The sequence below is a fragment of the Aegilops tauschii genome, chromosome 4, assembly GCF_002575655.3.
Source record: "Aegilops tauschii subsp. strangulata cultivar AL8/78 chromosome 4, Aet v6.0, whole genome shotgun sequence".
Taxonomy (NCBI): domain Eukaryota; kingdom Viridiplantae; phylum Streptophyta; class Magnoliopsida; order Poales; family Poaceae; genus Aegilops; species Aegilops tauschii.
Window position 1 is genome coordinate 43,889,786 of NC_053038.3, and position 11,327 is coordinate 43,901,112.

Sequence of the window (11,327 nt, forward strand, 5' to 3'; positions counted from 1 at the left end):
CATCCAGCCTCCACCGCGCGCTACTCCACCGGCTACTGTTCAACCACCCCTCCACGGGCACCCCTCCACTGTCTACTGTTCATCCAGCCCTCCACACCATGGGGTCCTGTTCAACCACCCCTCCATGGGCACCCCTCCACCATCTACTGTTCATCCAGCCCTCCACCACACCACGGGGTCCTGTTCATCCAGAGGCAACGCCACCGCTCACTGTTCATCCAACCCCCCCTCCCGCAACGGTCACTGTTCATCCCAGAGGCAGCATCGATCGGCTTCAGTTAGCAGCAGTAGCGAAGGAATCGCTCGATCGGGTTCAGTTAACAGCCATCGATCGATCGCTCGGGTTCAGTAACGCGTAGCGTGCAGTGCAATCGCTCGGGTTCAGTTAGAGCCCAACGCCTCGCTCGGGTTCAGTTAGAGCCAACGCCTCGCACACACGCGCGTACGTGTACGGGAGAAACGTGCATCGCTCGGCCCCCGGCCTCCCACCGTAACCGGGAACTCCCCGAAATTTTCCTCGCCCTCGCTTCTACCACGGTTTTTTCCGTCATGGACGACCCAAAGAATGTCATGCAGCTGCGTCTCCGGCCCGCCCAGGACGAAAAGCCCATTTTCTGTCATGATTTTTTGTCATAGAAGTAGGAGCCCACCACATCTATGATGATACCGGGTTTTGTCACAATTATCATCATAGAAGTGTCATATGTATGACAGAAAAAAATTTCGTTCGGCCCAAAATGTCACGGATGTGTCTTTTTTTTGTAGTGGGGGTGCCCCCTAGCCACGTATAAAGGAGGGGAGGGAAGAGGTGGCCGGCCCTAGGGGGCGCTCCAGGTGTGGGGAATCCTACTAGGACTCCCCAGTCCAAGTAGGATTCCCCTCATCTTTCCTATTCCTAGTAGGAGAAGGAAGGGAAGGGAGAAGGGGGGAGAAGGAAAGAGGGGGGCGCTGCCCCCTCCTAGTCCAATTCGGACCAGCCCATGGGGGGCCGCGCAGCCACCCCTTGAGGCCCTTCTCTCCTTTCCACTAAAGCCCATTAAGGCCCATTACTTTCCCGGCGAATTCCTGTAACTCTCCGGTACTCCGAAAAATACCCGAATCACTCGGAACCTTTTCGATGTCCGAATATAGCCTTCCAATATATCGATCTTTACCTCTCGACCATTTCGAGACTCTTCGTCATGTCCGTGATCTGATCCGGGACTCCGAACAACCTTCGGTCATCAAATCACATAAACTCATAATACAAATCATCATCGAACGTTAAGCGTGCGGACCCTACGGGACACATTTCTGGTCAATAACCAATAGCGGAACCTAAATGCTCATATTGGCTCCTACATATTCTACAAAGATCTTTATCGGTCAAACCGCATAACAACATACGTTGTTCCCTTTGTCATCGGTATGTTACTTGCCCGAGATTCAATCGTCGGTATCACCATACCTAGTTCAATCTCGTTACCGGCAAGTCTCTTTACTCGTTCCGTAATGGATCATCTCGTAACTAACTCATTAGTCACATTGCTTGCAAGGCTTATAGTGATGTGCATTACCGAGAGGGCCCAGAGATACCTCTTCGACAATCGGAGTGACAAATCCTAATCTTGATCTATGCCAACCCAACAAACACCTTCGGAGACACCTGTAGAGCATCTTTATAATCACCCAGTTATGTTGTGATGTTTGATAGCACACAAGGTGTTCCTTCGGTATTCGGGAGTTGCATAATCTCATAGTCAGAGGAACATGTATAAGTCATGAAGAAAGCAATAGCAATAAAACTCAACGATCATAATGCTAAGCTAACGGATGGGTCTTGTCCATCACATCATTCTCTAATGATGTGATCCCGTTCATCAAATGACAACACATGTCTATGGCTAGGAAACATAACCATCTTTGATAAACAAGCTAGTCAAGTAGAGGCATACTAGGGACACTCTGTTTGTCTATGTATTCACACATGTACTAAGTTTCCGGTTAATACAATTCTAGCATGAATAATAAACATTTATCATGATATAAGGAAATATAAATAACAATTTTATTATTGCCTCTAGGGTACATTTCCTTCACCATTTATATTTGTTTGTGTGAATCTCCAACTGGTTCGATAAAACTTGGTTCTTAATTACTGAGGGAAAAACTTTCTGCTACTAAACTAGATCACCCTTTCTGCTACTAAACTAGATAAATTGCAAAACAAAATAAAAGTAAATAAATTGCAGCAAGGTTTTTTTGGTTTTATAATATGATTAAAGTAGACCCGGGGGGCATAGTTTTCACTAGAGGCTTCTCTCTCGAACACATAACATACGGTGGGTAGACAAATTACTATTGGGCAATTGATAGAAAAGCGCATAGTTATGACGTTATTCATGGCAATGATCTATATATAGGCATCATGTCGGTGACAAAGTAGACCGACTCCTGCCTGCATTTACTACTATTACTCCAACAATCGACAGCTATCAAGCATGCATCTACGGTATTAAGTTCATGACAAACAGAGTAACGCTTTAAGCAAGATGACATGATGTAGACAAAGTAAACTCAAGCAATATTATTAAACCCTGCCGTTTTATCCTTAATGGCAACAATACAAATACGTGCCTCGCTACCCCTTTTGCCACGAGATGAGCGCAACATTGAACCCATTACAAAGCACCTCTCCCATCTGAAGATAAATCAATCTAGTTCGCCAAACCAAATGGTTAGATCGGAGAGAAATACAAAGCTATAATAATCATGCATAATAAAGTTCAGAAGCGACTCAATTACTTTCGATGAATAATCTGATCATAAAACCCACAATTCATCGGATCCAAACAAACACACCGCAAAAGAAGATTACATCGGATAGAACTCCATGGAGATCACGGAGAACATTGTATTGAAGATCAAAGAGAGAGAGAGAAGAAGCCGTCTAGCTACTAGCTATGGACCCGTAGGTCTGTGGTGAACTACTCACACATCATCGGTAGGGTGGCAAGGTTGATGTAGAAGCCCTCCGTGATCGATTCACCCAGAGTACCGGAAAATGCCTCCAGATGGAATTGCGGAAGAACAGAGACTTGCGGCGGCGGAAAAATTGTTTCGATTGGCTCTCTGGGGGTTTATCAATATACGAGAATTTATAGAAGTGGAATTAGGTCAGATGGAGCCATATGGGGCCCATAGGTAACAGGGCGCGCCCTTTTGCCTTGCCGTCTGCTCATTTGTCATCTGGTCTCCTCCCAAAGCTTCTAGGGTCTCTTTTGTCCAGAAAAAATCGTCAAAAAAATTCGTAGCTTTTGGACTCCGTTTGGTACTGATTTTCTGGAAAACCAAAAACAAGCAGAAAACATCAACTGACACTAGGCACTGGGTTACTAGGTTAGTCCAAAAAATGATATAAAATGCATAATAAAGCATATAAAGTATTCAAGATTGATAATATAATAGCATGAAACAATAAAAAAATATAGATGCGTTGGAGACGTATCAGCATGCGCCTCCCGGAACTTCTCCTCCCGCACCATGTTCATGTAATGGGCACGGGCCTCGCCGACGGTCATGGCAATGCACCACTAATGGTGGCGCCGACGACAAGGATGGCGCCGGCTCGTCGTTGGCCACATCCTCCATTGGGGCGTCGTCGGCCTCCCGCTGCCTTCCTGCCTGCCAGCCGACAACAATGGCAGCCATCTCCTTCTTCTGCTCCCGCGACAGTCCATCCCAGAGAGCTTTGGCGTGGGAGGAGGCCATAGTGGGAGTGGTGAGGAAGAGGGGAAAGGACCGAGAATGATGAATGCGGCTATGGCCGGGGCTGCTGTTTATATAGCAGGTGACGAGGCAACGGTGGGTGGCAGAGGGATGAACAGGTGGCGCTGGACTAGGTTCCTCGGCAAGCACGTGCCATTAATGTCGGCAGTAGATGGACGGACGAACGACTATGGTGTCATTTGAACACGGAGCAGTCGCCTGCACCGGGAAGCGGCGCTGGCGGCGCTCTCTCGGCCGGCGCACCGCTTCAATGTCGATGTCAGTGAAAGGCCATGTCCGCTTAGGCCAGGCACGCATGCGGCACTAGCGCTCTGGAGCGGCACTGACCGTTACGGGCAGGAAGCGCGCACGAACAAGGGAGGGATTTTGGGTGTGCCAGGGCAGTCAGACGCGGGCTTGGGAGCGGTTCAGACTTCAGACACCCGCAAAGCCCTCCACGTCTGTCTCCGGTTTGCAGCAGAAAGCACGTTAGACCGTCCTGCGAATCAATACATGCCGATGTTGGATGGCACAACAAGTCCGGACTGCACGATCCAGATGTATGCGGGCGGTTTGAGAGTCAACGTTAAAGTTGCCCGAAACAGAATGAAGAGGATAGATCCCCACTACTATGTAAGAGAGGAGGGGGGGACTGATGACGGCGGATGGAACCCTGGCGGCGGCTTGGCAGTCTGAAGAAAAAGAAAATAATACGTTTTGGGATTCAGAAATTTGTCCCGCTCGTGTATTAGTGAACTGAACCCGGTGTATCTTAACATCAAATCTGCTCCTCACCTGAACGTAAATGAACGTGAATTAGTGTCCAAGGTGAACAAGCGCTACAGTAGCCAAATGGCCAGCACGTGGGGAGTCGCGGCCCGCGGGCACAGCCTCGACCCCGACCACTCTGTGCAGAGCGCCATGACGAGGAGCGGCGCTCGCCGTCGGCGCGCCACCCAAATCTGGGCACAAGTCCGGGGAGGAGAGCCTCCACCCCGCCAACCTCCTCTTCCCCCCCCCCCCCCCCCCCCCCCTCGCCAGCGGCCGCCTCCGCGGAGGTGGTCGGGATGACCATCACCACCGGGCACCGTCCCTCTCTGCGGCCGCACAAGGCCGGGGAGGAGAGCCCCCACTCCGCCAATCACCAGAGGAACGAAGCAGGGCGAGGGCGCTCCCCTCTTCTCTCCCCCGCCGGCGTTCGCCTCCGCGGAGGTGGTCCGGATGACCACCACCACCGGGCGCCGGCCTCCTCTGCGGCCGCCGACGCGCAGCACAAGGGGTCTCAGGCAAGCGCCGTCTCTCTCTCTCTCTCTCTTTTTCGGGTGGAAGCGCCGTTTTTTCTTTGGGTTTGGAATGCGGCCGATTTTACTGGGCCACCGGAAAATGCTTTTTTCCCTGGGGATTTGGTTACCGATTCGGCCCAAGTGCACAGGCCCAGTTGACGTTTCCGTCAACATTGGTTGTGGGCTCTATATAAACTGAATATTTTTCCTCCCGCTCTCTTTCTTCTACCTCCGCCTCGTTCTTCCAGAAGAAATAGTTTGTTTCGTTCGTCTCCTTCGGTCCTCCCCCCTCCAGTTCCAATGCAGTCCCCTGCTCCGGCGAGCTCGAGCTCGCCGTCTTCCCCCATGCCGTCTTTCCCTGAGAGCATGGTGGGGAAGACTCTCCAGTTGCTCCTTCCGTACCACGACGCCATCATCAGGGGCGTCGAGCGCAGCAAGGACGACAAGCTCACCCGTGTCAAGATCGAGGCTCTGCCCGGGGTTGCGTTTTCCGCTGGAGAACTGCGACTGGAGAGCACGGAAGGGCTGAAGTTTGTAGGTGCTCTCCACATGGACGACGTCTCAGGGCACGAGTGCACGCTTACAGTCCATGACGACCAAGGTCATAACCAACCTTCTCTCTTCTTGGTTCTTGTCAAATGTCAACTATTTGTCGTGGATTTCGTTCTTGGATTCCAAGAACGGCTTCCGCATTGGTTCTTGTCAAGCATTTGTCTTGGGTTTCGTTCTTGGAATCCAAGAACGGCTCCCACGTTGGTTCTTGGAGTTCAAGACCTGGACAAGGTCGCTCCTCTTGGTGCAATGCAAGCCACACTTGATCAGAAAGTAGCATTGTCTAGTGCTCTGTTGTTTCTGTTCTCTTTTCTTGGATTTCGTTCTTGGAATAGGTGCTCCCACCTTAGTTCTTAGAGTTCAAGAACTAGCCACAGTTGCTCTTTTTGGTGCATGTTTATATTAGGAAATTCTAATGTCTGTTATAGCCTTATTTTCGCCCATTAACTTCATTGTTTTGGAAAGTTAATGGTGGATTGTTTGCGTCTGGTGATTAAACGTGGCAGAAAACTGGTTAAGCACTACGTTTCTGTTTTCACCGGGAAGATGATCGTAAGTGGCCACAACTAATTAAGCTGGTTCCTTAGACCTTAGAAAAACAAATATTAGTGGGATGTAGATGCATTTTTAGTACAGGCAAATGCAGTTACCAGCGAGATATGCTATTTCTGTATATGAAACTGAATCTTGCTACTTTTTTCTTTTCTTTCAAAGGGCTATTTCTCTTCTCTTCTGCAGCTGATTAATCCTTTCTTCTATTGTTAGTTAATTATCCTGATTATTTCTTTGTTATTTCGCATAGTGCACTATTGTGGCTCTTGCACAGAAGTGAGAGTCCCAGCTTTCCCCCCATTTTCAGAGACCATGGTAGGGATGACAGTCCGCTTCTCTGGGTCAGATCCCTACTCCATTGAGGTTGATGTCCGACGAGTAGACAGGCGGGATTCTGTTACCATCGTATATCTTTGGACGGGTGTCGTCTCCCTTCATGCCTGCAGTGGTGACATGGTTATACTGAGGTCCACAGATACCTCGGACAGATGGCAGGGAGACATCGGATATTGGCCAAACCCTAGCTTTACTGCTAAATCTGAGAAGAAAGAAAAAGATGGAAGTAAAACTGACCAAAGTTTCTATGGACAACACTTTGAGAGGGATGTCTTGATTTATGTGCGAGATGAGCAAGGCAAGGCTCATTTCTTCCTTGATTATGTTGCCAAATGTTCATTTTACTTTATTGATCTGTTTGTTTAATTCTGCAAAAGGCTGACCATCTTCTTTTGCTGCAGTGTGCATAGGCAGTAAACTGTCACTGTGGCTACCAAATACGAAGATATTGATTAAGCCAGCACCAAATTGTCCTGCTAACATTAAGATCTTACATGTGAGACAATTTTCCGAGACTCTTATTTGTTGTTACCATGCCTTAGCAAATTATATTTCTTATGCGTCTATTTCTTAATAGAAATTGGGTTCATATGTGTTGGTCGACTTAGAATGGTTGATTTTTGAATTTGTTGTAACCAATGCCTATAGTATTGAAACTTTTCTCATGGTTCTCTTAAACCAAAAAGGCCGTTTGCCTAAAAAAGCAAACTCAAAAGGCCGTTTTATATAGAAGACCTATTACCAAGAACAAAAATTCACAAAGGTGCATGTACGAATGTATTTCTTATAATTACAGTTTGACATTCTTCTGATAGTGCTAATATTCAGACCCTAAATACAAATAGTCTATGTTATTTTCACTGTATAAGCTGCCACTCAACTTTTTTTTTTTTTTGGATATCCTCCTTGTTCTATTAGGTCTTGTTCCCCTACATTATCTTCAAACTGACCACTTGTGTTGTGCTATTTTATGTTAACACTTCATGTCTTGAGACCATCAACATTCTTGCCATTTTTGTGCTTTCCTTGTGGCTGCAGTAACAGTAGATTTTCTTTTTGCCATAGCAGACATTTGAGTCATCATCTTCAAGCCTTTTTTTTTGCTTGAACCGCTTTCTTGTTCGTGTGTTTTCCTTCTCTCTGGCACACTTGTCTCGGTGCATTAATGCTTTGAGTCCATCTGATATTACAACAGATCTTTTATCTATTTGTTATGTCATTCCAGTCCTCTGATTAGTATTCATGTTGACTTATAGGGCAAGTCTTCCCAGCGAAATCGCAGGTCATCTAAACAGAAAGAATGTCAAGGTAAATATCAAACTGAAGTTCATAGCTCTATCATTATGTATATGACTCTAATCCTTACACCCTCCCCCTCTCACCTCCGTTCTATTCTGATTTCAATGATGCAGCTGAGCAGAAAATTAAAGTTGCAATAAATGGTAAACTTCCAGAACTTCGGTCATGTACTTAGTGTGATTAAGTGAGACCTATGATGATTCCAGTTGTTCTCTTCTCAGGTTATGGAAAGATTCGGAGGGCGCTCGCTAGAGCAGCTTTGCAGAGTGAAGGCGTTGCCCTTGTTGCTGTCAATGATCTATCTGGAGGAGACGAAATTGTATGCATTATAACTATCCTAACATGAATAGATTGCACGTCGCCCAGATTTATTACTGTACTGCTTACATATATTCGTATGCACATGCAGAGTTGTATGTTTAGGGATATATGGGACTTTGGAGTGAAAAACTGTACCTGTGATATTCTTAAGGGGGTCGATTTGTACAAGGAAAGGTATGGAGTTATTTTTTACAATTTGTATGCTCGTTCTGTTCTATTGTGTATCTAATCTTTGGTATACCGTGCACTGTAGCAATCCTGCTGCAGTCCCTTGGTACATGAGCGGTGCCCAGTTTGTTGTGGAGACTAGCGAGTGTACTCAGGATGCTGACCATTACAAGGTATAAATAATCTCTTCTCTATTGCTTTACACTGTCTTGGCTTGCACATTCTTTGATTTTCTGTCCCCTATGGTCCGTGTTTCTGTTCTGCCTGCTGTTTCAATATATGATTGTTTTAGCCTGCACATATTTGATTTTATTTTGTTTTGAACTGGGGTTGTGCATTAATTTGGGATCAAAGATTCATTACAATCACGCTAGTCAGTCCCCGGCACGCAGGTTGGGATTGCGCCATGCATAACACCCGCACACAACTCCCTCGACCTTGCTGGGCAAGGTCATGAGCAACACAATTGCCCAATATTTTAATTTGGCTTATCTTGAGTTTTTAGAAATTCTGAAGGATCAGTCTTGCATCTCTGCATATAGAACTGATGTATGATCTACTTATCCAATCTCATTAAGCTCCTCCACGAAGTCACTCTCAGTATGGATAGGTCCATTCTTAATCAGATGTGCTTTACGAATCCCTTCTAAGCACGCCACGGCTTCAGTAGTTTCTGCACGTGCACAATTCATCAGAGCTACTTTGTGATTCTCTTTATCCGACTGGAATTTTCCAATTTTCATGCGCCCTTCCCAGACATGCCAGTCCAAAGTATTTTTCATCTAGTCCTATTTGATTTTCTGTTCTGCTATGGCCCATGTTTTTGTTCTGCCTGCTGTTTTTGTTAGTTATGTCCAGACCTTGTAAAATTCATGCTCTTAGCCTGCACAGTTTTTACTTCGATATATTTGAGTTTCCTTTCTTCTATGGCTACTTTTTGTCTCATATTTTGTCCCAAACATTTTCAGAACCGTGCGTCTTCGTATAGCCGCTGTTCGGATCTCAAGCTCTTTGAACCTCTTGAAACAATAGTTGGCCGCTCATCGACCACTCCCAACAGTTCGAGGGCCCCAATTCTGCGGATCGAACCGGTCACCCCAAGTGATGCCAAGGTGCGTCCTTTTGCTCGACTGTAAATCACTTTTCCTTGAAAGTTTCTTATTGCCATTTCGTGCAAATTATAGGCTGTGCGGGACTGTTTCCCCCTCTGGATGCGTGAAGAAGTTGGCTCAGTAGTTTGTGTCCAGGGGGTTGATATGACTTTTGAGTTGGCAGGGACGGATATGATGATACTGAGTAACACCCAGTAAGTCTGTCTTAGTTTCTCTCACCTTTCTGTTGCTCCTTTAGTGCCAAGCTTATCTGTTTCCTGGTTTTCTTTTGCCACAGACCTAGCTTGAACTTCGCGCCGCTTCTGAGATGGTGCTTTGACATGCTGAGCCAGATCCCAGAAGCAGGGGAATGTCACGTCCAGACGAGTGAAAAGCCACGGCGGACCTAAGGCTTCAGCGTGGAAATGAGTTCTCCTGTGTACATTGATGGTGATTGGATAGTGTATAGACATTCGATAGCCCATAACCTCGACACTCGAAGCCCATAGCCTCCAGTACATACATGTATTGATAGCCCATAGCCTCCTGTGTACATTACCAGTAAATGAGCTCTCACACTTGACATTCGGTTCAGTTGGTCCTTGGATAAATGAGCGATTCTTCTGAATTTTCTCCTTTCTCAAGCTAGTCTGCAGATCTTCTTATTGCAACTTCATTCACACTCAGTTCTGTCATATTGGCATTTTATGTACAAAGTGCTTGCTAGTTGCATCTGATCACTCTATACTCAGGAGCACCATTGTTCCAATGTAAAATGTTTCCAGTTGTTTGGGCAGGAAACTGTAGAGATCTCGGTCTAGATAAATGTAGCCGTTGGGTGTAAATTTTGTTAGAAGACCTCTGAGTCAATCGTTAGTATACAATTTTGCAAATTAACTGTAATTTGTTCTTTGATGATTTTCGTTCAATGTAAACTAGGGCCGGAGATGGTGCTGTTTTTCAGTTGGGTGGGTGGGGGGGGTGGACCAGAACGCTCGCCTTTGTGATGGGAGAGGCAAAATAGTGAGACTAGACGACCTTGTCTCTCGCGGTACTTTAGACGAGAAGATAGTAGTAGAAGTATAGCATCGGTGCTTGTAGTCGTCGCTACAACAAATGTGCCCGACTCCGGCGATGAAGGGGCGATGACGATTGCGCGCCTTCGACACGCTTCAGTGTTTGTAGCTGCCGCTAGATGGTCTATTGATCTGGATGTAAATTTTATTATTCCTGGTGTTTGTTGTGCTGCTATTATTAAAGATGAATAGATGAAAAAAATTCTCGCAAAAGAAAAAAAACATCCGATCAACAAGAAACGAGGCAGCACTCCCATGTGTAGATCGATTAAATAAATCTCACACACGGCAAAACTAATCCTCACGCTAAAGATCGCAAAAGCTCATGATGTTGGAGTCCCCTGACTTGGGACCTCTTCCGTGTTTCTATCGACTTTGATAACAAAATAGGTTAGTGCTAGGCGTCAGCCGCCGGCGCCTCGGCAGCCGTAGGATCGGGTGCCATCCAACGGCTTAACACCGTCCTTATATCATTAAAACAAAATTGTTGTTGCAGTACCTTATGCAATAAGTGTCTTGTTGCGGAAACATTTGTAACAAAGGTCTTGTTGTAGAAATATTTACAACAAAGGCTGTATTGCTCTCCCGTGAAAAAAGGCTGTGTTGCAGTTTTTTTTTCATCTTCATTTTTTGCACCATAGATGATATTGCAGACAAGTTTTGCAACATGTTCGATGTTGCATAAATTTTTGCAATGAAAGATGATATCGCAACATAGCACCGCCGTCGTTGTGGTCGTCGTTTGCAACTCCACTGTTGCAATTGCAACAGGAAAACGATCGGTAATGGTCGGGGATGACATGGAGGAGGTCAGGGGCGGCTGTGCCAAGCTTGGGCGCATCGCGACGGTCGACGGCCCTATGGTGGCCGACATTCATGATGGAGGCGGGCGACAGCATTGG

The 11,327-nt window shown here is 46.4% G+C and overlaps 1 protein-coding gene across 1 annotated transcript; it reads left to right on the forward strand.

The window, feature by feature from the left end:
* The first annotated feature begins 5,375 nt into the window (after positions 1-5,375).
* On the forward strand, positions 5,376-10,076 carry LOC120962388 (uncharacterized). Its single transcript, XM_045227512.2, has 9 exons — positions 5,376-5,631; positions 6,385-6,497; positions 7,804-7,912; positions 7,991-8,088; positions 8,179-8,264; positions 8,344-8,431; positions 9,227-9,370; positions 9,443-9,564; positions 9,648-10,076. Exons 1-9 carry the CDS (start codon positions 5,376-5,378, stop codon positions 9,757-9,759), a joined length of 1,128 nt encoding a protein of 375 aa, XP_045083447.1. The 3' UTR covers positions 9,760-10,076.
* The last annotated feature ends 1,251 nt before the right edge of the window (positions 10,077-11,327 follow it).